General features: G+C 38.8%; 1 protein-coding gene across 3 annotated transcripts in view; it reads right to left on the reverse strand.

Annotated features, from left to right (window-relative positions):
- Nucleotides 1–456: 456 nt before the first annotated feature.
- Nucleotides 457–26,841, reverse strand: part of sfmbt2 (Scm like with four mbt domains 2) — a 172,201-nt gene continuing 145,816 nt past the window's right edge. For all 3 annotated transcript variants that reach the window (XM_052033972.1, XM_052033970.1, XM_052033971.1), the window contains exons 20-21: nt 21,699–21,827; nt 457–6,526 (exon numbers count right to left, since the gene is read on the reverse strand). In XM_052033972.1, coding sequence (XP_051889932.1) covers nt 6,386–6,526; nt 21,699–21,827 — 270 coding nt within the window. In that variant the 3' untranslated portion in view covers nt 457–6,385. The remainder of the gene's footprint in view (nt 6,527–21,698; nt 21,828–26,841) is intronic.

The following is a 26,841-nucleotide window of genomic DNA, read 5'->3' on the forward strand; positions in this document are numbered from 1 at the left end:
CCCGGAGTCAAATGCCATTGACCTCAGTCTGCTCAAGGAAGTAGTTCATACGTTCATTATCGACTGATATGTTTAAGAACTCATTGATGCCAATAGACTGCAGTGAGCCTCTGATCCTGTTCCTGAAGAAATTAGACTAAGTTACAAATATGAGGCTGGCTTTGATATGAAAAACTAATAATGATGTGACAAATATAAAGTTTGACTCAGTTCCTGATAAGTTCATTTACAGTTTTGAATGTAGTTCTCAGTTAAGTCTGCCAGCCTAATTCGTTATCATGCACTAATCATAATCCACATAATCTTTCAAAGTAATTACCATTCAGAATGCATGCATTCAACTGAGCTTTAAAGTTATGAAATATATTAATTTTGGTGACAAAATTTGTAGAAAAAATGAAAACACAAGATTTCATTTTTATTTAACCAACAATTTTATTTGACTCTTGCAATGTTTCTTATGTATAAAGGGTGATTTATGTATAAAGGGTGATTGAAAAAACAAAATATAACTCTTAATAAAGGTTTCATTTATTTACATGGAAAATGTATATACAGAATGCACTCCTCAAACTAGTTGAGCCAATAAACTCTTCTTGCAGACAAATGAGTACATAATCAGGAACAAAATAAAAAGACACAGCAGTTCAAATTAGTTCAAGCTAAATCAATTTACTCAGGACACGCTGAATATCTGCTCTGAACAACACCCAAGGAACAAGTATTGCATTGAAATCCAATGCACATTAGCCTAGTTTGCATTTTTGACTTATTTTGACGTTAACAGTAGGATAATGCTGGTCAGAAAATGTAGGTTTCTGTCTCACAATTAGGAATACAAGGGTATTTGCATGCCACAAGAACATTTTAAAATGCTGAGGTTTTCACTATTATGTCCCAATAAAATTTTGCTTTTATTTAAAAATATTTTGCAAATTACAACACTTGGTTGGTTTATAAATAACGAGCTTTCTAAAATCAACCTCCCCTTCTCACTGTTCCACAGTATCACTTTCAGTCACAATCTCAGAATGACATTTTGTTCAGTTTGTTCAAACTGAAACCATTTTTTCACCATAGAAGGATCTATATTACCTATAGTAACGCCTGATTAATGGGGCATTCTATTGAATATCTGAGGTTTGTAGAAGTACAAACATGTATCGTTTTCCGCCTGAGAACAAATTCAGAAGGCTGAGAACAATAATCTATTGAACTGCACGTGTCCATTGAAAGCAAGCAAAAAGATGCTCTGTACATACCTGGAGATCCTAAACTGATTGTTAATTTGAAGATCCTGCGACTTGCACTTAAAACTTGAGTGCAGAAACGCAAGGACTGAATTCATTATTTGATCAAAGTTTAAAATAAGGCGGGGCGATTTAGCTGTGGACTTTGTCTATGTAAATAAACCATTTCCTGAAGCAAGTGCTGTTATGTTCTATTTTATATCCCTCATTTGCCTTGGATATCGTTAACATTGCAACAAAAATCACATCTAACAGGGATGATGTAACCAAAGACCAATGTTGGTTTAGGAAACCTTCACTTTACCAGAATGAGTGCTGAAGGTGGCGTACTGAATGGTGTTCAGTTATGCCTTGCCATTTATTTTAATGGGGAAAAATATGCTTTTTCTTTAATTCACTGGTATTTTATTTTGCAATCAATAACCAGCGTTTGTGCTTACTTAAGCATGGTCAGAATTTTCTGTGCACTTGCCTCCATGCCTGCTTAGCTATAATGCGGTCAGAGCAACTATTAATTGTTATTAATAAATAATCTTAAAATTCCAATCAGCTGAACAAATTAGAAAAATGCAAACAAGTCTTTTATTAAATCGAGGAATTGAAAGTCGGCCCAGTGAGCAACTGCATTAACTCTTTGGTGTTTTATTTAAAACGTAGCATCCATTCAGTCTGCACTTAAACTTACATATTTTGTTTTCCAAGACATATGACGGTCCTTTGACAAGCTTCTTGAAATATTTTTACTGATATTTTTTCTGACTAAATGTACTCTCACCAAAATAGCTTCTCTTCACTGGCTTGTACATGTATTAGATTCCAGCAACTACTGAATTCTCATAAGATAAACCGAGCTTCAGAAATCATGAGCACTTTACCTGACAAAGGCGGTGACATGGAAATATTACAGATTTAAACCTTCAAAATATACACAAAATATGGACAGAGTGGATAGGCAAACAAAGCAAGGGATTTTCCTTCAGAAATAAAGCAGCAACAGCATTTAATATAGCTCCATTAAGAACAACATGCAAGAAACTATTACAATGCACAGTTCCATTTGTCATCTGTACATTTTCCACTGCTCTGGAATAAAAAACACTTTGATATCTGCTTTACGTTTAAAAATTTTAACCATAGTTCATCATATACACATTAAAATGGGATGTGCAATTTTCTGACCACATATACAAACTAAGTTTATACAGAAGCTTAACAAAATAAAAACAATAACTGCTCTGCAGTAACTTGTACATCAAAACCCTTAATCATACCAAGGGGTTGAAATTCAACTTTGGTTGGACACAAATTGTCCATTTTACAACCTGCCCAATTATTCTTGTTATTTCAGCCAACAGATATTGAGGTTTCATTGTACATTTCATGTGTTTGCTGAAGTAGAATTCTACCAGATCTCCAAATGTTTACAATTGATTTCTTTCTCCTGCATATTTGTTTGCATAACGGTGTCCACTTTAAACCTTGTTACTTTATCTCTGATGTTAGCTAATATAATTATTCAGGGTGTTTGTCTGATCTGATTTTGTTTCAGAATGTTGCTGAACTGAATAAAATCAGAAGAAAGTTTAGTATTACAGAGTACTATAATAATGAATGAAATTGGTTTATTTTTAATTAATCTTGCTCCAATTAATACAAGCAATGCTGCCAATTATTTTAGTACAAATCAAATCATACTTATGTAAAAAGATCCATTTTTCAAGATTTGTATTAATGCAACAAAACACAGAACATTCCTACCGATGTCAACATAACATAGACAAACAGCTTTCTGAGGCACTTCCTGCAGCTACTCACCAACTCCCATAGATACAATTCCAGCATTAGTTAACAAAGTGCCCTCAGCTACAAGATAGTATATGTTCTTGATATATTTAATGGATTCCTGGTTTAAGAGCAAAATGGTACATTATACAGTGCAACACATTTCCATATTGCTCTGATGTACTGTGCCCCAGATTCCAATTCCTTTAAAATATACTATTTCCCCTGTTCTTCACAGCTCTGTACCTGACAAACAAAAACTGTCTAGCTGACATATTTTTGATCCAATTCTTCCAAAAAAATGTAAATTTTAATATCAGATTTCCAAAGCATTAAATATGCTTTTTGGTCGGTATGGAGATTATTAAAGTTGGTTTCAAGACTAAAATTCATGGCTGAATATTTTAACAAAGATTATTCCGTCACCTTTTCTCTTCTAATTTTTTTTTCCGATAATGCTAACCTTAAAAACGCGCTTGTAATCTTTATATATTTTTTAAAATTTCATAAATGTCCTTTTTTGTATGTTTAGACAATTCAGCAATGTATACATCACCTCCACACAAGACCACTTCCTTGTCCGTATGGTATACAGAGGTGTTTATTTAGTGCAGGATATTGACTTAGAGGCTTCAAAAGTGACAACTAAAAAATGAATTAACAACTTTATGCAACATATGTATTTTTATTATGTGGGACAGGATTGCACATATTGAAATTACTTCAGTTTAAATCATTGCACTGTATTTTTATACCACCATGATTTGTGTTTGAGAAGCATATTTGTCACTCATACAACACTGCACGGAAGATTATGAATAATGGCAATGACAAATGAGTGAGTTGTTCATTTCTTTTTGACCCCACACTTCCATTTATGGACTTTAGAGCTAAGAATTAAATATCAAACTTGCACTCCTGAAGAACTCATACAGAGCATGCATGTGCAACATGGTCTTACTTCAGAAATAACAATCCAGTAGCATGATAAAGAATGGAATATTTAGGGCTTTGATTTCATGTTTATTTTGTTCCCAATTATCTTAAGTTACAGGACTTTTTACCGATAGATTTGCTTTTGCCCACGGACAAGAAAAGCTGCAATTTATGGTAAGTACTTGTGGCTTACTGAAACACAAGGCCACCTGTCTACATTATGTCATTTAATACCTTTGGATCAAACTTGTTAGTTGCTGGCTTTAAAATTAACCAGTAAGTGTACCATATTGATTCTAGGCAGAAACACCAAACGCATTCGCTGAATGCATACAAATATCTTGTGTGCACAAATTGAATGGTACACACCAATGGTTGGATAAGCAGATTATCTGAAATACCTAACAAGTTTGACTGCTATTTAATGTTTAGGGGAACAGAAAGAGTTAAGAAACAGACATGAGCCCTTCACAATCTGTGTCTGTTACAAGGATTGCCAAGTGACAAAAAACACCACAGTTATGCTCAACATTAAATGTCCTGTGGTGCAGAAATCTGAAGCCTTGACTATTCTCCAGTCCCTGTGGAATTACAAAGGTGTGGTATACACAATCACTGTCATTACAGAATTATTTTTTTTAAAAATAAACTTTTTTGCATGAAAAACCATGGAAACTAAGTGATTAACATGGGTGTCTTATTTGAAGAATACATTTAATCTCTGAACATTTGATACATAAAATATATTACAATTTAATTCTAATACTAAATTATGAATTAATCTACACAGTAAAAATGTTCCAATCATTTACAAAGTCACTGTGCTCCAAACAGCTAAGCATTGTGTGAAGCACTGATAAAATATGACAATGTTATAAGGAACTAGATAAATGCAAATGTTTATTTTACTTTTATCTGCCTGAGATTATTAAAATCTAGACATTCAAAGGGATTTTTGTATAACCTGTGTTTCAAACTCTGGTTCTACTTTGTAAAAGGATTTTGAAATAATATGTTTGGCATTTGATTTCTCTGCTTTATTGTTTCGCTGACTAAAATGCATGATATATGATAATAAGAAACTACTCACTGCAGGCATAGAGCAATACTTCAATAGGCTGCTTTGAGTTCCCACGAAAAATACATTAACAAGGGATCTCTCAAAGAGAAAAATTATAAAATTACTGCTATACCTAACACTTGCTGTTTCTTACTCCAAGTACATGTTGCTAATATTCATCCATTTGAGGCAATTCATCTTAATCTCTACAACATGACCAACCTTGTCTTCTGAGCACTGAAGGTCAAAGCATCTTGTTAAATTGGTCTCCAAATACATATAAAATTGTGGCATGTCATTTGTAAACATTTCCATGCTGACGGACTACAAAAGTATCTCCTTTAAATCATCAATACTTGAGTTTGAACACTTAGAATTTATCATGGTAATTACAATTTTCTTTTGTAAAATCATAAAGTAAAAACGAAAATGTATAACTTCGATTGTACCAATGTCAGCAAACTCCAGACAATGATTGTAATAAGTATTACTGCAGAGATATTTCACACACAACTCTGGGTTACAATTACCTGCTCTAGTTAATTACAGATAGCTGTGTTCTCATTCAATGTTCGTGATCTTACACTGGATTAATTTTTTTGGCTGCTACTGACCATAGGTTTATAAAAGAAATCTTAAAAAAAAATGCAGCAAAACTGCTGTCTGGTCTCAGTTCTAAACTAGTGCCATGGGAGTTAAAGGATTTCCTTGTAACTCAGTTTGATTACACTCAGAACCAGCTGTCAAAATGCATATCAGCAGCAAATCAAAATGGCCTGAAGCATTGTACAGAAATATTGTTCAATTGGCAAGCAGAGCAGATTGATGGACTGTTATCAGAAGCGTGCCCAGTGCTTCCAGATCAGGTTTGTTCTTTCTCTGTTGATTCCACTTCCTACCATTCTAAAATAACAGGGATTTGAAGCTTGAAGCCTCAGTAAGTCAACGAGGCTCGGCCTGTCAAGTTACGAATCCTCAACAGCGTGGCTGCTGTCATTATTGAAATCCAAGTTTAGGGATATCTTCCCACTTCCATGCAAATCTCGGAAGTAATTCACATTTGACTGAGTCGTCATTATGTGCCCGTTGACGATCGATCCGATTTAAATATCTTGTAGTATCCATCTTCGCATAAGAGTTGTCCTTTTACAGTTACGTAACATTACTTCATTTTGATCAAATTATTTAGTCGAGCAGCACATTAAAAAAAATGCTCACGAGATCTGCTTCACAGCATATCCTCGGCTGGTAGTATATCAGATGATTATCTGTCTGCTGTGTTCAATCAGAACACATTGGTCCAGCATTCATTTTAGAGCAAATCTGGACAAAGTAGAAGGAATGATGACAAATTGAGTCAGTTAGCATACTGTGCATAGAAAGCAATCTTCACTCGTTCAATGTGATGACATAATTTGATAGCAGGCCCAAGTTTAAGCTCCATACATTCCTGGACTGTTGGCAGTGTCAGGAGTAGTAATGCCTGACCGTCAATGTCCTGCGGGTAGACAAAAATAAATGTTCCAATTATTCACCGATTTCAGGATGATATCAGTACAATTTAGCAGCAGAGCCTTTTGTACATGCTGTAAGTACAAGATAAACTTGATTTTCAATTCAGTTTACTTACATATTGACATTCTGGCTGATTGCTTAACTTGAAATATCTTTCTGCATCTCGAGCAGAATGTTTGAACTGTCTCAAAAAATATTTTACCTTTGATCTGAATTGTACCCGAGGCATTAAGAATACAACTGCCAGAAAAAATTTACATAGGCAGATGTGATCTTGTACTAATAATGTCTCTGAATATATGTCACAATAAAGAGCTTTATTAACATACCCTGCTTCATCTGCTACTAATGTACACATGTTGGCAGCTAAGGCTATTTATTTTGGCTCATTTTTTTTTATTTTTGAAGTAATTTTACTCCGGTCCTGTGAACATTACATTGTGTTTCAGACTTGCAAGGAACATGATGTGCTATTAAATAAAAGAAGAAAAAAATCACTGCTTTGCGAGAAAGAGATGGCATGAAGCAATTTTCAATTTCAACAGTTCTGTTTGTTTACTATGAGAAGGGAAATTATTGATGCAGAACCCTCCTGCCATGAGAGTTCATCAGCATGCACAGTATTAAGTATTTCAGAACAACAGTTAGTTAGAAATTGACAAATTTCAAATCAAGTAAATGCAGCAAAATATATAACAACAATGGCTGCTCTAAATCCTCTTATAGGGCTTTTTGCCAATATTAAAAAGAAACATCTGTGCTGCCATCAAAACCTCTCAATGTTAGATTTTTATGACCTATTAAAACCTTAATGGTCCATCAAGAAAATGCTACAGGTTCCCGTTGGGAGAAAGGTGCGCAACAGAGTTCAAATGCAGTTACTTGCCAAGAAATTCATCCCCAGTTGGCAATGCTCAACTTTAATGGAAATAAGTTCCAGAGGAAGAGTATAATGTGCCGACAGGACTATACAGTACATTTGGCATTACTGGCAGGGGAAGATGTTTCTGGGCCATTGTAATGACAAGCAGGGATCAGTCAACTTTACGTTGCAGCAGAGAGAGAGGATGACGTGGAGGATTCAGAAGACAGATATACACAAGGAAAATTAGCCCTCAAGGTCAGCATTTATGGTTCCTTATTAATTTTCCTTTTGGAACTTCAGAGGGCTGTTAAAAGTCAACAATTGGTAATTGGTTTATTGTCTTCATATGTACCGAGGTACAGTGAAAAGCTTTGTTTGCATGCCGTACATACAGATCACGTTATATGTGAGTACACTGAGGTAGTGCAAGAGGAAAAACAATAACAGAATGCAGGATATACTGCTACAGTTACAGAAGAAGTGCAGTGCAGGCAGACAAATGAAGTGCAAGGGCCATGACAAGGTAGATTGAGAGATCAAGAATTCATCTTTATCGTACAAGAGGTCCGTTCAAGAGTCTCATAACAACTGGGTAGAAGCGTTCCTTGAGCCTGGTGTTGCTCGTTCTCAAGCTTTTGTATCTTCTGCCCGATGGGGTTAGAGGGGAGAAGAGAGAATGACCAGGGTGGGCAGGGTACTTGATTATGTTGGCCGCTTTCCCGAGGCAGCGAGAAGTGTAGACAGAGTCGATGGAGGGGTGGCTGGTTTTTGTGATAGATTGGGCTGCATTCACAACAATGTTGGTGGGTCCAGAATCACATTTAGGTTGGATTGGTCTGGATGCTGAATTCCCTTTTGTGAATCAAATGGGGTGTTCTGGCAACCTGACAGATCTGGCAGTTTTCATATAATTAAATTAATTTAAATCGCAAGCTACAAAGTGGGATTCAAACTCGAGTCAAGAGTCCAAGCGTATAGATATGCCCAGTAACTTAATTACCATGCTATTGTAACCCCTTTACAAACAACAGTGAAGATGAGGCTCATTCATAGAAGATTTATGACATAGGAGGCACCCATTGGATTTGTGATGTTCCTCAAACTAATCCGGCCTACTTGCAGTGGCTCCATATTTCTTCAGGACGTGGTTCTTCAAGTTCATGTCCAAGTACTGTTTCAATGTGATGGGAATTTATGCCTTCATCACCCTTACAGACAATGAGTTCCAATGTCTGGGTAAAATAAAACATTTGCTCATCTCCTCTCTAATCCTACTGACAATTTCTCCAAATCTACGCCTCTGGATTGATGGCTCCTCTGCCAAGGGAAGTAGGCCTTTATTATTTTACTCTATCATAAATTTCTATGCCTCAATTAAATCTTTCCTCAGCCTCTTCTGTTCCAAAGAAACAACCCTAGCTTATCCAACGTTTCCTCAAAACTACAATCTTCCAGTCTGGGCAACATCTTCATACATCTCCCCTACAGTGTACGTAATACTCAAGCAGTGGCCTCACTAGTGCTGTACACAGTTCCAGAGTAATCTGCCTGCTCTTATGTTCAATGGCTTGGCTGAAGAAAAGCACCCCTCATGCTTGTTAACTACCTTATTGACCTAATTTACTACCTTGTAGGATCTGTGGACATTCACTCCAAGGCCCCTCCATACATCCGGAGCACTCAATATCCTGTCACTTATTACACATTTCCTTTCCCTTCCTGCACCTTCCCATCCTACAATTCTCTGGATTAAATTATATTTGCCATTTTTTTGCTCAACACTATCTTCCGCCAATAAATCATTCCTATTTAGCAGGCATCATGTGAATAAGTTATTGGTTTTTATTTGCAACTTAAGGTAAGGAATACTTACACTATCCTTAAATCACACTGACACACACACCCCAACACACCATTCCATCCTCCCAGTGGCTGCTGTGGCAAAGACAAATACAATTTTACCAAGCTTCTTGCTTCCTTGAGGTACAGGAAACCAGTGACATGCCTTATCACAACTTCAGGACACATTAAAGTACTGGGCAACTTGCAGACTAATTGTATAATAAACACAGCAGTTAGTAAATGAGTTTACCTTTGACACATGTGAATATGTATACCGATATAATTGCTTGTCCAAAATACCAGGCAGTAAGGCAGAGCTGTTTTGGGCAAACAATTAAATGAAGACAGAAGCTGGCCCTAATGACATATCACCATTTTTTAAAAAAAATAATTTCTCGAATTCTCACTTCCCTCCCAGATGAATGGCATGGAAGCCCAGGTGACGCTTGGCTGCTGGATTTTTGGAGTCAACCACCTGTGAAACAAAGGAGGTCACTGCACACGTACTGACGCACAATTCATCACAGGTTGGCTTGCAGAACAGAGGCGGCAGCTTGTAAAGACTGCTGATGTTTCAAGAGTGGTGCAAGGTGCAGCTGTAATTAGAAGCCAAATGGCAGGTGGACATTGGTTGGACAATCCAGCCCAAGATAACATTCAATGCTTGTCGTCACCAAAGATATATCTGTGCATATATGCCAGCTATCAAAATGATCATGATCATAAATGTATGATGATCAGAAAGTATTATTTCCAAAAAAGCATCCATGACACATCCAGGGTCAGGTAACAGACATCTCTTTGAGGGAGATGGGAGAATACAGTGGTGCCTCAGTAGAGTTTTGGCAAATAAAATCTCTAATTGTCTGTGTTTTCCACTGTATTACAGGGTTCAATGAGTTATATTGGTGATCTGGTTAAGAAAAAGAGAGAGGTGTATAGCAGATATAGGCAGCTAGGAACAAATGAGGTACTTGAAGAGTATAGAAAATGTAAGAAAATACTAAAGAAGGAAATCAGGAAAGCAAAAAGACATGAGGTTGCTCTGGCAGATAATGTGAAGGTAAACCCAAAGGGTTTCTACAAGTATATTAAGAGTAAAAGGATAGTAAGGGACAAAATTGGTCCCCTAGAAGATTAAAGAGGAGGAGGTGCTTACTGCTTTACAGCAAATAAAGGTAGATAAATCTCCCGGGCCTGGTAAGATATTTCCTCGGACATTGAGAGAGACTAGTGTAGAAATTGCAGGGGCCCTGACAGATATATTTAAAATGCCCTTAGTCATGGGTGTGGTGCCAGAGGACTGGAGGGTAGTTCATGTTGTTCCATTGTTTAAAAAAGGCTCTAAAAGTAAACCAGGTATTTACAGACCGGCGAGCCTGACATCAGTAGTGGGTAAATTATTGGAAGGTGTTCTGACAGATCGGGTATACAAGTATTTGGACAGCCAAGGGCTGATTAAGGATAGTCAGCATGGCTTTGTGCGTGGTAGATCGTGTTTAACGAATCTTGTAGAGTTTTTCCGAGGAGGTTACCAAGAAAGTAGATGAAGGAAAGGCTGTGGATGTTGTCTACATGGACTTTAGTAAGGCCTTTAACAAGGTCCCACATGGGAGGCTAGTTCAGAAGGTTCAGACACTAGGTATCCATGGAGAGGTTGTAAACTGGATTCGAAATTGGCTGTGTGGGAGAAGACAGAGAGTGGTGGTGGATGGTTGTTTCTCAGACTGGAGGCCTGTAACTAGTGGTGTGCCTCAGGGATCTGTGCTGGGTCCATTATTGTTTGTTGTCTATATCAATGATCTAGATGATAATGTGGTAAATTGGATCAGCAAGTTTGCTGATGACACTAAGATTGGAGGCATTGTGGACAGCGAGGAAGGCTTTCAAAGCTTGCAGGGGGATCTGGACCAACTGGAAAAATGGGCCAGAAAATGGCAGATGGAATTTAATGCAGACAAGTGTGAGGTGTTGCATTTTGGAAGGACAAATCAAAGTTGGACATACACAGTAAATGGTAGGGCACTGAGGAGTGCGGAGGAACAAAGGGATCTGGGAGTTCAGATACATAATTCTTTGAAAGTGGCGTCACAGGTAGACAGGGTTGTAAAGAAGGCTTTTGGCATCCTGGCATTCATAAATCAAAGTATTGAGTATAGGAGTTGGGATGTTATGGTGAGGTTGTTCACGACGTTGGTGAGGCCAAATTTGGAGTATTGTGTGCAGTTCTGGTCACCTAACTATAGGAAGGATATCAGTAAGATTGAAAGAGTGCAGAGGAGATTTACTAGAATGTTGCCAGGTCTTCAGGAGTTGAGTTGAAGGGAAAGATTGAACAGGTTAGGACTATTCCTTGGAGCGCAGAAGAATGAGGGGAGATTTGATCGAGGTTTACAAAATTATGAGGGGTATAGACAGAGTTAATGCAAGTAGGGTCTTTCCACCTAGATTAGGTGAGTACGAGAGGACATGGCTTTAGGGTGAAAGGGGAAAGGTTTAGGAGTAACATTAGGGGGAACTTCTTTACTCAGAGTTGTGGGAGTGTGGAACGAGCTGTCATCTGATGTGGTAAATGCGGGCTCACTCTTAAGTTTTAAGAATAAATTGGATAGATACATGGACGGGAGAGGTCTGGAGGGTTATGGACTAGGTGCAGGTCAATGGGACTAGCAGAATAGTTTCGGCACAGACTAGAAGGGCAGAATGGCCTGTTTTCTGTGCTGTAGTGTTCTATGGTTCTATGAATGAATCTTTACGATTCAGAACCTTCAACTAACTAAAGGAAAAGGACTTTCAAATTTAAAACGTACCATAGAACCATAGAGCACAAAACAGGCCCTTCGGCCCACTGTGTTGTGCCGTCCATCAAACCACCCTCACACTATCTAACCCTATCCTCCCGCATATCCCTCTATCTCACATTTCTCCATAAGCCTATCCAACAAACTCTTGAACCTGTCCAATGTATCTGCCTCCACCACCACCCCAGGGCAGGGCATTCCATGCACCAACCACTCTCTGGGTGGTCCTAGAAAATAGGAGGAACAGGCTATTTGTCCCTTTGAGCTTGATCTGCCACTCAATATGATCATGGCTAATCCTCTATCTGAATAACGCATGAAAATGATGAGACTCCATTGCCAGCCTATGAGACACAACATCAGATTTTGCTTTCCATTAACTTTGATGGAAGTTAGGTTAACAAATCCTCCATTATGTTCCATGTATCACTGGCAAGCCTGACCTTCACTATTGACTGTGGATAAAGAGCAAGAAAGCTGCACTGCACTCTCTCTGAAGCTGTGACACTTTACTCTGCATTCTGTTATTGTTTTTACCCTGTATCACCTTAATGCACTCTGTAATGAATTGATCTGTATGGACAGTATGCAAGACAAGTTTTTCACTGTACCTCGGTACATGTGACAATAATGAACCAATTCCAATAATGACCAGGAGGACAACAGATCCAAACAACTATTAGCAGGCTACACAACTATGTAAACACAGAGGAAGCAATATCATCAATTCATTATACAATTCCTCAAATAAGCTTCAGAACGGAATCCTATAGCTTTCTAATTCATTTGGCTGCCATTTGTTTCAAATTCTCTCTTAAAAACAGAAAACTGCATATTTTTTGGTTTTATTTTTGCCATTTGGTATTCCCTCGGCTGAAAGACAGGGCCATTCTCTAATTTTGGAATTCTCTATAATTCTCGCATCTTTATTAGCATTGAGCCTTGCTGAGAAATAACTGACATACCACCTTGTTACGTGCTTCCCTCAATGGTGAGGAAGGCAGAAGGGAATTTATTGTAGTAAGACTGAGCATTAACGTGAAAGGTTGAGAGGGATAAGCTAGAAAGGGTGCCTGCAAACACATGATGGATGAGGGACTGAAACCTTTGCTAATGAATCTACGCCAGTCCCTGAGCTCAACTCGGCCGTTCTTACAGGGGATTCCTTAATTAAAACCTACCTCTTTGGCCAAACATTTGGTACTTTGTCCCAACATCCCCATTAGGTGAGTGACTCAGTATCAACATATTGCAGGGAATACTCCTGTGAAGTAACTTGTGATATTTTACTATGTTAAAGCGGCTATTGAATTGTAAATTCATGCTGATGCAATGCCAACATGACAGCAATTGAGTCAAGTCCCAAACAATGCAATAGCCACATAAAGGTTTGCCAAGTCACTTCTTGGTGTTCTCAAGAAGAGCTGAAAGTTGGCCATCATATTTAATTGAAAATTAGTCCCCAAAAGGTTCACAGGACACTTCTGCTGTGGTTATGTTCACATAATGGATGTCCCATTGGAGATGCAATAGTTATAAGAATTTGGTTTGCAACAGAATCCAGAGCAGACAATTGCTCATCCGATATGTGTGAAGTCTCTATGTGGGTCTCCATTAAGTTATCTATCAAAGGCAGTGTATAAATTAATCTGTAGTAAATATATAATACAATATTATTTGATCAAGAAACTGAGATCTTAATCTTCATGCAACTGAAGAGCACCTCAGCAGACTATCACTTAAAAATTCTGCTCCTTCTCAATCTTTCACATTAACACTCAGTTGATTGTCCAGTTCCCTCCATAGATGCTGACCCGTTGAGTTCCTCCAGAACTTTGTGTGTTGCTTCAGATTCCACCATCTACAGTCCCCTGTGTCTGCAATGAATTCTCCCCCTGCATTTCTATCTAACTGTACCACAGTGCAAGCCTCTATCCAGATAGTAGAGGTGAGTGAGTCTTGCTGTGGTGACTGGTACTCTGGGAGAAACTTGTCTCTTCACCTCGTTCAAAATGAAAACCGATGAAAGTTAACATTTAACACAATTCTTCATTTACATTTGGAATAGCCTTTAAATGCACCAATGAGTGGTTAAGCTGGCTGTGAAAAAGAATGTACCTTTTATAGAGAATATGTTTCATCCTGAACATATCAGTGTGGCTGTGCTAACCTCATGAGAATCAATGCTGGGAATGTGTCTCTATAATGAATTTCCAACTTAGCAAAGGTTTTAAAAACAAAAAAACTGAAAATACTCATTAGGTCAGACAGCACGTGTGGAAAGAGAAACCAATATTAAGAGGAATAGATAGAGTGGACAGCCAGCGCCTCTTTCCCAGGGCACCAATGCTCAATACAAGAGGGCATGGCTTTAAAGTAATGGGCGGAAAGTTCAAGGGAGATATCAGAGGAAGGTTTTTTACCCAGAGAGTGGTTGGGGCATGGAATACGCTGCCTGGGGTGGTGGTGGAGGCAGGTACATTGGTCAAATTCAAGAGATTGCTCGATAAACATATGGAGAAATTTTAAATAGAGGGATATGTGGGAGGAAGGGGTTAGATAGTCTTAGGCGAGGTTTGAAGGTTGGCACAACATCGTAGGCTGAAGAGTCTGTATTGTGCTGTACTGTTCTATGTTTGTATTTCAGGTTGCTGAGTGTTCTGATGAAAGGCCATTGACTTGAAAGGTTAAATCTGTTTCTTTCCTCTAAGATGCTGCCTAACTTCTGAGCATTTTCAGCAATTTCTGTTTTTATTCTGGACTTCCAGCATCTGCAGTTTCTTTTATGCAAAGGGTTTTCCCCTTTGACGTGATTTGAACAAAACGGCCAGTCATTTTCCTGGGTAGAAACAAGACTATTCAATGGCCTCATTTGTCTTTAAAGCATTTTGTTTTAATTATACATTTATTCATATTATTTTTTTCCATAAAGAGAAAGAATGGATTAATATATATTCCAGCTCAATTTCCCTTTAGAAATATAGGCATTTTTGAGAAGAATGTTCTACATTTATTCATAACTTAGTGCTTTATTCAAAAAATTATCCTCTGCTGTGGTTATTTCGATGTGCATCCTTCACCATCAGATTAAACTAAGCCACTGGTTTACCTCACCATTCTTACTGAATCCTTTCTTTGTATCTCCTTCTAGATCATCTGGGCCATTGTCAAGGCTGAGTTAACCCTATCTGGCATCCTGCTATTCACCTTCTTCATGGTCTGTAACAGCCATTATCTCTGCAGCTCCCCGCCCCAAAAAAACCCCTAGCTGTTTGCAAGGAAATTGATTAGCACTTGATCAACCTTGGGGTGGGGGTGAGCAAAGGTTTGCAAATTTGCTGCTAAGATGTTACTGCATCTGTTTTGGCCAGCACACTGTTGGTTTAACTGTCTTTGCTCCTATTTATACGGGATTAAAAAACGTAAAGTAATTGGATATTCAGAAGTGAACATTATTATTAGAGCAGTGATTTATTATGTTTGTGTCCTGCAGAGCAAATAATTCCTAACGCACAATTTTGTGCAAAGTCAAGGTGGGGTGCAATTTTAATTTGTTGGCATTAATTTTTTTTTAATTTTACAACAGCTGGGAAATAAATATCTTTTTCACCAAAAGTAGAAAATGCTACTTAATGAGGTAATGAGATCGATGGACTGCAGGGAATAATTTCTGTTTCTCTTTAGAAACATCACAAGTTATGGGCAAACCTCACTGGGACCCACATAATGTGTCCCATTGGTCAGAAGCCAACCTAAAGATAGGATTGCCGTTAGATACAAATTTATTCAGATTTACACCAATATTATTCAAATAAAATGAGCCATAATCAACAATTCTGTGAAAGCAGAAGCACTTTCACTTTGATCTGATCCATGAGGTAGTATAGTTCACCGTTAACAAGCATTATTAAGTTCTTCTCTTAATGATCATTAGAAGTATTAATTTAATTTTTATTAGGTCATTCCAAATAACGTAATTGACTGCGGCATTCAAATAAAACAATGAGTAATTTATAAAGCATCTATGGTTCTCTTCTGCATCAGTTTTCCCTATAGAACGTGGTCTACTGGAGAATTATTAGACTCCAGCCTCAGGGTTATTAAGCTTCTACTAATTAGCGTTCAAGTTTGATAAGCTGCACATTTTCCAAGATCTCTGAGGATAGTGGTAAAGAATCTATTCACACACCACCCACATTTAACTGGTCCTACATATGTAAAGTCGCTGATGTCCACTTTCAAGGTTTCAGATTGATGGAGTTTTCATGCCCAATTATTCAGTTGTTGATTTTGTCTCAACCAATTTTGAACTTGCAAAGGTTCGGCAAACAAAGTAAGAATGTGGATCTTCCCACCACTTGAACCAATAAATAACATTAATATTGCCCAGCCCAAACAAATTCTCCCCATTATTTTGCCAAATTAGATTTAAGGATTTTGATATCTGTTGAGTGTAGCAGTCTTTTTACAGGTGATTATAAAATATTCATTCTGAGTGGCCTTCCAGCTTGTCAATCAATTAGTCTGTAGGTGGGAACAGAATATAAAGGAGCCACGCAGTTAAATCCAAGATCTAAGCAGTGGGTTCTCTGGTCACTTATTTTATAGCAGAGCACAAAACGCACTTCCAGGTCAAAAATCAAGATCCACAAGTCCAAAATCACCTGTAGCGGTTAGCGTAACGCTTTACAGCGCCAGCGACATGGGTTCAATTCCGGCTGCTGTCTGTAAGGAATTTGTACGTTCTCCCCGTGTCTGCGTGGGTTTCTTCCGGGTGCTCTGGTTTCCTCCCACATTCCAAAGACGTACGGGTTAGGAAGTTGTGGGCATGCTATGTTGGCGCCGGAAGCGTGGTGACACTTGCGGGCTGCCCCCAGAACACTCTACGCAAAAAGATGCAGTTCACTGTGTGTTTCGATGTACATGTGACTAATAAAGAAATCCTATCTTAATTACTGCATACCTCAAATTGTTCATTTCTTAGAATTTCACTTTCTGAAGGAAGCTATCAGATTTGTAGGAGTGACAAAAAACTTTCACCATCTGACAATTAAGTCTAAGCCCCCAGACTGACATTCACTTAAGTTTGAATTTACCCCCTTTGAAACACAGACTAGTAAACAGTATCACTCTCATATTTTTATGCGCTGAATTGGAGCCTAATTCACCCTACTTCCATCTCTAACGCATCCCTAAATCTCAGACCAAGGAAATAGATTGTTGCAACAAACAATCTGCTGTAGGAACTCAGTGGGTTGAGCAGCATCTGTGGGAGGAAAGGAATTGTCGACGTTTTGGGTCGAAACCCTGAAAGATGTATTGTCGGTCTGATTGTTCACTAGCAATCCCAAATTTCCTGCCAATATTGTCACAAAAATAATCAGGTAAAAACACTTTTGAGATCACGTGAAGGGAAAAAAACATCTAATGAAGAGGGCAGGATTCTAGGTCAGAAGTTTTGATTATTTCCAGGGTTAGTTGTGCTCAATCAATAAAATTTGTGCCTTTTAGTTAGAAAAATGCACATTCAAGGTTGATTGTAGAGACTCAAGTTCAAGGAACTAGACCGAGCACCAGTCCAATACTGAGGGACTAGGCTAGAGGCAGTTATTTACATGAGTCCTCCTGCTCTCAGGTACACGATCCCTGAACACAATTACCAAAAGAAGCAGGCAAATACTGGCCAATCATTACTGCCCTAAAAACAGATTAACTGGTCATTACCACATTCTGGATGGTGAGAACTTGCTGTGCATAAACTGGCTGCTATATTTTCACTACTACCACACTGACTACATTTTAAAAGCAAAGCAGTAAAGCACTTTGGAACATTATGAGTCATGATAGGTACTTGCAAGTTGAATGAGTAGTAAGGAAGGCAAATGCAATGTTCGCATTCATTTCAAGAGGACTAGAATATAAAAGCAGAGATGTAATGCTAAGCCTTTATAAGGCATTGATCAGACCACATTTGGAGTACTGCGAGCAGTTTTGGGGGCCATATCTAAGGAAGGATGTGCTGGCATTGGAGAGGGTCCAGAGGAGGTTTATGAGAATGATCCCGGGAATGAAAGGGTTAACATGGGAGCATTTGATGGTTTTGGGCCTGTACTCAGTGGAGTTTAGAAGGATGGGGGGGAGTGGGGGAATCTCACTGAAACCTCCCGAATATTGAAAGGCCTGCGGAGGGTGGATGTGGAGAGGATGTTTCCATCAGTGGGAGAGTCTAGGACCAGAAGGCACAACCACAGAGTAGAAGGACGTCCCCTTAGAACAGGGATGAGGAGGAATTTCTTCAGCCAGAGGGCAGTGAATCTGTGGAATTCATTGCCACAGACAGTTGTGGAGGCCAAGTCATTGGTGTATTTAAAGCGGAGGTTGATAGGTTCTTGATTAGTATGGGCGTCAAAGGTTACGGGGAGAAGGCAGGAGAATGGGGTTGAGAGGGAAAAATAAATCAGCCGTGATCGAATGGCGGAGCAGACTCAATGGGCTGAATGGCCTAATTCTGCTTCTGTGTCTTATGGTCTTACTAACTGCACTTAGCTTGTCACTAACAACACAGTAGGACTCCAACCAACCTTTTTATCCTTATTGAAAAAGATCACTTACAATAATTTACACATGGCATAACTTGCAGGTGTAACATCCGTAGTCATTGGGTAATTTTTTTTTTATGACTTCACCTCCCCACCCCCCCACCAACAGCTGTTATCCACTTGCATCAGGACACTCTTGTCATATCTGCTCATATTTCCTTCTAATTGTCAATTTTAATCAAACATTTTTACCAAATATTCTCTTCCACTGTCACCCACTTTTGGTTACGTTTTCCAATGCGCGATTTCACAAAGGAATCTCAAAATCTCCACAAAAATATCATGCAGCATATCTCCATGAAGAAACCCACTAGTTATTCCACAGTGACTATACAGCAAATGGTCCATTTTGTCTGCTCCTAGAGAGAAACATCATTTTGTTGTGAATTCTTCCCTTCGAAATAAAAATGTTCCCAACAGAATCCTGAAGTACAAATAAAGCACAAAATTCAAGACACTACAATGGAAAATGAAAACTGTAATAGATCTAAAATCATTCATACACAGGAGGGAATACCAAATAGACACTTTTTGTTCACACAGTGTGTGTGAATTAAATAAGCAAATGCCTGATGAAGCATCACTACACATGGGCTTGATTCCCTAATTCAGATGCGACAGCCACATATGGAAATTGAACTCTTGCGGGAGAAGTCAAAAAACAAAACTTCACCGTGGAATAACATACCACTATGGTCTTAATTTTAACCATGGCAATGCCATATCTGTAAATAAAGATTCGAAAAGATCATAATTTTCTTCAGAACGACACAGAAAGAGCAGACATACTTCCATGTGTCTGTAATGAGTTACATGTTCAAGCAAGATTTTAATCTTAAGGCTGCCCTTTTGAAACTGCTTCCCAATGAATATATGTTTCTAATAATGCAGCTGATGTTCCACCTAGGAATTGTGACAGATTCTGTACAAGATGTGAAAATTAATTGAGAAGGAGTGTGTAATTGGTGAGAAAATTAGTTTAAAAAAACTATTTTCATAATGAAATTAATTCAAGTTTATATAAACATTTAAATGAATCTATGATGAGACATAATTAACCACTGATTTTAATATCTTAATTATCAAGCAGAAAAAATTTGTTCTTTTCATTCGTAGAATGAATCATTTTACCCTGTGCAATGAATGTGTGTAGCTTATCACTGCATAATTTGCACTGCAAATTTGGAGACTAGTCAAAGCATTCTGTGGTGATTTAAATCATAGCCTTTTCAGCATTGCCAGTGGAGTAAATACTGTTTCTATGCTAATGTTAAAAAAATGTACATCTTGCCACACACCAGAGCATGTATTAAATTGTGCATCACTGACCTGTGACTCAAACATAAAATTACACTGTGTGATTTCATGATGCACACATCTTATATGCACCATGAAAACAGAAGGGGAAGCAGTTTCCACTTTGACAGTACTTGACACACCAACAGTAAATGAGCCCAAAATTACTTCAGTTTAGATAGTCCCCCCTCCTCATTTCTCCACAACGCATTTGCAGAATCACCAAAACATTTAGTGTTTTAGGAAAAAAAGCTTCATAAAATATTCCTTGATTTACTTAAGAATACAATAGGAGCAAGAGTAGGCCATACAGCTCTGCCAATCAATGTCACAACTGAACTTTCGCAATCTGTTTATCTTAGTTGTGAATACATTCAATGACAGAGCATGAATAGATACACAACTTTCTGGGTGAAGAAATTACTCTTCATGTCTGTTTTAAATAACCAAACTTTTATCCTGAGACTGTGACCCCTATTTCTTGACTGTCTAACCAAAGGAAACAATCACTTAGCATTTAGCCTGTCAAGCCTTCTGAGTGGTAGCATGTTGGTGTGATTAATACGTCCCAAAATGGCTATAAAAAACACAAAAAAACCAAACATTTTAATCTGTCCCTTATGAATCATGCAATTTTAAATAAATATGACTTTATTGCTTGCTATATAGGGATAATAGTTGTAATCTTTTCCAAAAAAACAAGAATTTCAAATGTACCTCAATGCTCAAAACAAGCAACGTAATTTTACAGCCTCATTGATGGTTCAAGTGAGCTCAATTAGTGATAATTCCAAATGACGATCAAGTCAATTTGGGGTTGTGGCTGGTTTTGTGTAAGGGGTGGCTGCTTCCAGCAAGTTTTGTTTAAACCAGTGGAAAGGACCGTGGACAGCAATGTATTTCTGTTGAAAAACCCTTGATATTTTGCAGATTTGAGGGAAATAGCACCTAAATAAAAATGGTGCAAGTGGTAGAAACACAGTTCTGAGTTTTGTACCCTAGTCCAGTCAACTTGCCATTGTATGAATAAAGCAGGTGGACACTTTTGTGTAACCCATCCGTTATCTTGCTAATTATTAAATACAGTTTGTCACAATATAATACTGCACTGATAACTTTCCTCTCAAGTAGCACACAAACATCTAGAATGGTTTACATTCTAAAAGATCCCCATTCATTGATTTTGCTACTTAATTCACAACATAGATGCTCTGACCTCAACTGTGATATTTCAAATTTGGATTATAAACAACAAAAGAAAAACACAACATTGGCTCCTTGGTCACATTTTACTACCTAAATATCTTCTCCTGTGCACGATAAAATTTAAGGCTCAGCAAGTTGAATCACATCTTTTGTTTGGTACATTCAGTAACAGTCAGAACTAAAAGGCAGATTATCTATCGTACACCAAAGATTAGATCAGGTTGCCTTTTTCCTCTGGGGATAGGTAGAGGGGCAGATCAGATTCTCCCTGCTAAGCATGTTACCATGGAAATCGGGGTCAAACTGCAGCAAAAAAAAGGAAAATATAGCCACATCTTCCACACCTTACAGATGAGAAGCAAATCAGAGAAAAATCTTGCTTTTTGATTCAATTTGTCTTTACAAAATAAGCCCTCATTAACACCAGATTTTTTTTCCTCTGCTCACAAGAGAATTTGCAAGACAACTTAATTAATAGATTAAACAATAAGATTGAATTGTACCCTGAAGATTTTGAATTTTAAAGGCATCCTTTTGTAAAATTACCTGCTCCTGAAATATTTTTGCCAGAGGTGCACAGTCCGTGGACTTTATAAATCTGACAACTTCAGTCACTGACCATTCCAAGGGATTACTCTCCAGAACGAGTTTAGCCTCTTCATTCTGCCTAATTTCCTACATGGGTACAAAACACCAAATTAATTAGTACACTATAACAGAAATAACATTTTTTGAAAGAATATACATTAGGCTGAGCTTTTGTCAAACCTTTAGGATATATTTATTTCTTTAAGGACTGTATTTGTCTGGCCAGCTAAAATTACCAGCAGTAAAATAAGCACACCCACATGACTAATGCCCTCTCCTTCACCGTCTCAAAGTTATTAAAAATGTAGAAGTAGATTTCTACCATATAGTGCTTTCTTTTCAGTCAGTCGTACAGCACAGGACTAGGCCCTTTGGCCCACCACATCCATACCAACCTCTTTGCCCATCTATACTAATCCCATTTGCCTGCACTGGGACCGTATCCTTCTCTGCCTTGCCAAGTTAAGTGTTTGTCTAAATGCCTCTTAAGATGGAGCAATTGCATCTGATTCCAGCAAGTTGCAGATATCAACTATGCTCTGCCTGAAAAAAATTACTCCTCCAATCCCCTTTAAAACACCTTCCTCTCATCTGAAATCTATGTCCCTTTTTTTTGATACCGTACCATGGGAAAAAGATTCTGGTTATTCACACCTCATATACCTCACCAGGTATACCTCTTCACCACCTTATCTACCTGTGTTTGCCATTTTGTTAATATGTCTAAAACAAACAAGGATCCCAGCACTAATCACTGATCACAGACTTCCAATTAGTAAAGCATACTTCTACCACTATCCACTGCCTCTTATCACCAAGCCAATTTTGGATCCAATTAGCCAGTTTGCCTTGGATCCCATGTACCTTCACCTTCTGGACCAGCCTATCATGCGAGACCTTGCCTTATTAAAGTCCATACAGACAACGCCTACTGCCCTGCCCTTATCAATCTAATTCATTAGCTGCTCAAAAAATTCAGTCAAATTGGTGAGGCAGGATTTCCCCTGCACAAAGCCATGCTGACTATCCCTGATCAGCCCCTCCCTGCCCTTACAAACATACACAAATCTTGTCCCTTAAGATTTTCTCCAATAATTTCCCCACCACTGATGTAAGGTTCACTGACCTGGAGTTACCTGGCTTATCCTTGCTGCCCTTCTTAAGTATAGGAACAAAATTAGCTCTCCTCCAGTCTTCTGGTATCTCACCAGTGGCTAACGAAGATGCAAAAAATCTGTCAGGGCCCCAGCTATCTTCTCCCTTGCTTCCCATAACAACCTGGGATAGTTCTCATCCAGCTCTGGGGAGTTGTCAACACTTGTGTGTCCCATGACATCCAACACCTCCTCCTTCATAATAGTGACCTGTTCCAGATCATCCAAGCCACCTTCCCTGAACTCACCATCTTCCACGTCCTTCTCCTTGGTGAATACAGAAAAAAGTATTCATTTAGGACCTCTCCTACTTAGATTAGCCTTTGGTCGCCATGGGGACCTGCTCTTTCCCTGGCTCCCCTCTTGCTCCTGATATACTTATAGATGCTTTTTGTTTACAACAACATGGATAGGAAAGGGCTAGAGGGATATGGGCCAAATGCAAGCAAATGGGATTGACTCAAGAAGACACCTTGATTGGCATGGACAAGTTGAGCCGAAGGGCCTGTTTCTGTGCTGTATAACTCAATGAACAAATTGGTCAATGATACTAACTATTGTTCTCAACATTGAATTATTTGGATTTGCTATGGTGGAATGTGAACTCATATTTGCAGATTAATGACCGAGGCTGCCAGATACTAGGCCAATAATAGCTCTGATACCCTTGTGCCAATGACCTGAAAGGTTAACTCCTTTTATCTGCTCGATCTCAAAGTCAGAGAGATACAGCTCAGAAACAGGCCCTTCAGCCCATTGAATCCATACCTACCATCAACCATCCATTTACACTAATCTTACATTAATCCCTTTTTTTTATTCTCCTCAGAATCAGGTTTATCATCACTGACATATGCCGTGAAATGTGTTGTTTTGCTGCAGTGCAAGAGATAAAAACATAAAAACAAGTGGTAGAGGTGGGTACAATTACAATGTTTAAAAGACTTTTGGACAGGTTCGTAGACAGGAGGGCTTAGAAGAACATGAGCCAAAAACAGACAACAAGCTCAAGAAGGCACCTTGGTCAGCATGGATGAGTTGGGCTGAAGGGCCTGTCTTGGTGCTGTACAACTCTATGGCTCTAACCACCACCACCCCCCCCCCCCCCCCCCCCCCAGATTCTACCACCCACCTACACAACAGGGGCAACTTACAGCAGCCAATTAAACTAACCTGCACGTCTTTGTGGGAGAAAACTGTTGCACCTGGGTCACAGGCAGAACATGCAAACTCTGCACAGATTGTACTAGACGTCAAGAATGAACCTGGTCTTTGGTGCTGTGAGGCTTGACTGGGTGTTTCTAGCATTTTTGTTTTATTTCAGGCATCCATTTTATATTTTCAATACCTGTTCCTGATTACTAATTATAGAGATGTTCAAAATCATGGAGAGAAAGTAAATAGACACCATTCTTATAAGCAGAAACCGAGGACACAAATTCAAGGTGATAGGAGAAAGAACCAAAGGCAATAGGAAGGGAGACAATAACACTGGACAGTTATGATGGGGAAAGCGCTACCCAAAAAGAGCAGTGGAAGCAGAGGTGGCTTTCAAACAAAAATAATGGATTAAATATTTGAAAGGGAAAACATTGCAGGGGATTGGGATAACTGAATTATTCTGGGAAAAGGGTGGCAAGAGCTTGATATGCTGAGTTGCTTTCTTCTGTGCTGTAAACTCTATAAATTCGCAGATGACACCACTGTTGTTGACAGAATCTCGGAGGGTGACGAGGAGGCATCCAGGAGTGAGTTAGATCGGCTGCTTGAGTGAGGTCACGATGACAACCTCGCACTCAATGTCAGCAAGACCAAGGAATTGATTGTGGATTCAGGAAGGGGAAGTCGGGAGAACACACACCAGTCCTCATTGAGGGGTCAGCGGTGGAAAGGGTGAGCAGCTTCAAGTTCCTCGGCGTCAACATCTCGGAGGATCTATCCGGGCCCAACACATTGATGCAATCACGAAGAAGGCACGCCAGCGGCTCTGCTTCATTAGGAGTTTGAAGAGATTCAGTATGTCACCAAAGACTCATACAAATTTCTATAGATGTACGGTGGATAGCAATCTGACTGGCTGCATCACTGCCTGGTATGGAGGCTCCAAAGCACAGGATTTCAAGAGGTTGCAGAGGGTTGTAGACTCAGCCAGCTCCATCACGGGCACAACCCTCCCCGTCATCGAGGACATCTTCAAGAGGTGATGCCTCAAGAAGGTAGCATCCATCACTAAGAACCCTCACCATCTGGGACATGCCCTCTTCTCGTTTCTACCAGTGGGGAGTTACAGGAGCCCAAGGACCCACAATGGTTCAGAAACAGCATCTTCCCCTCCGCCATCAGATTTCTGAAGTCCATAAACACTACCTCATTGTTCCTTTTTTATAGGACTATTTATTTTTGTAATCTACAGTAATCTTATGTCCTTGCACTGTACTGCTGTTTAAAGCGACAAATTTCACGTCATCTAAGTCAGTGATAATAAATCTGATTCTGTAATGACTCGATGATTCTTTCTGGAGATTTCTGCTGGAAAGTGAATGCACCTCCAGTTAGACCAAAGTAAAGCTCAGCTGTCATTTGCCTTCCCCCCCGAAGTAAAATAGACTACTGACATTCGCTATCTAGGGTTACGTGTGATGGCCAGATTAATGAGCTAATTGACGGCTGATGGTGTCTGAGGAACCATACACCATCATGAGTTAATGCCTTAGGACAAGAAGGGAATAATTTAAAATAATAATGTGGTACTGCATACAATATTTTCATGACAACCATATTTGTATGCAATCTGTTATAATATTAGGGAATTAAGCAATAATGCATTGTACACCAAATTAATATAGCAAAACCAAATTACCAATTTTAATTAGCAGTAATTTAATTTCCCTTTCCCGTGTTTGCAAAACAGTCCTAATGAAATCATCTTTAGGTTTGATCTTGTGGAAATATCATTTTATTTTAAGATAGTTTAAATGAAAGACTTATGGTAAACCTTTTTCTTAGTTCCTGGTATACTTCTTAATAATCCGCTGAACTCTAACATGTTAAAGTAGGTGAGATCAGTGATATTTGATCTTTCCTCATAACTTGCAGTTCCAGTACCACATGATGATTCTGCCAAAAAGAGGGCTCGTTGGAATGTTAAAAGGTCATAAAATGCCATAGAGACATTTCTGCCATCTTCTGGCTACAACAGGATCAATAGTGATTCACCAACATACTCATGGAAAATGGGTTTCAAGGTTTGTTCGGCAACATGGAATGAAGGATAACATAATATTTGTTTGAAGGGGAATATGGCTGATTATGTTTTTCCTACTGCCTCATTTTGCTCATGCCCATAAGGCATGTAATGGGTGTTCCCACAGGAAATATAATTTTACATTTTGATAGGAAAAGGGGGAAGTCAGGAAGTCTTGCCAGGACCACTAAGTTTATGCCCACCCAGCAGTTTCAACACCAGCGTCTTTATCTGGAACGGTGTGATGAAATGTGTGGGCCAGCCTCTGATTCACAATGGTGACAGCGAGTTATTATAGAGTTATACAGCACGAAAACAGGCCCTTCGGCCCAACTGGTCCACACTGACCAAGATTCCCATCTAAGCTAGTCCTGTATGCCTGCGTTTGGCCCATATCTCTCTTTCCTATCCATGTACCTTTTAAATGTTGTTAATGCACCTGTCTCAACCACATCCTCTGACAGCTTATTCCATGTACTGACCACCCTTTGGGTGAAATAGTTGCCCCTCAGGTTCCTATTAAATCTCTCCGCTCTTCCCTAGTATGATAAGATGAACTCTTGACCTCACAATCTACATCGTTGTGACCTTGTACCTTACTGTCTACCTGCACTGCACTCTCTCTGTACTGTAACACTTTATTCTGCATTCTGTTATTGTTTTTACCTTGTACTACCTCAATGCACTGTGTAATGAATTGATC

The sequence above is a fragment of the Pristis pectinata genome, chromosome 19 (assembly GCF_009764475.1).
Source record: "Pristis pectinata isolate sPriPec2 chromosome 19, sPriPec2.1.pri, whole genome shotgun sequence".
NCBI classification, from domain to species: Eukaryota; Metazoa; Chordata; class Chondrichthyes; order Rhinopristiformes; family Pristidae; genus Pristis; species Pristis pectinata.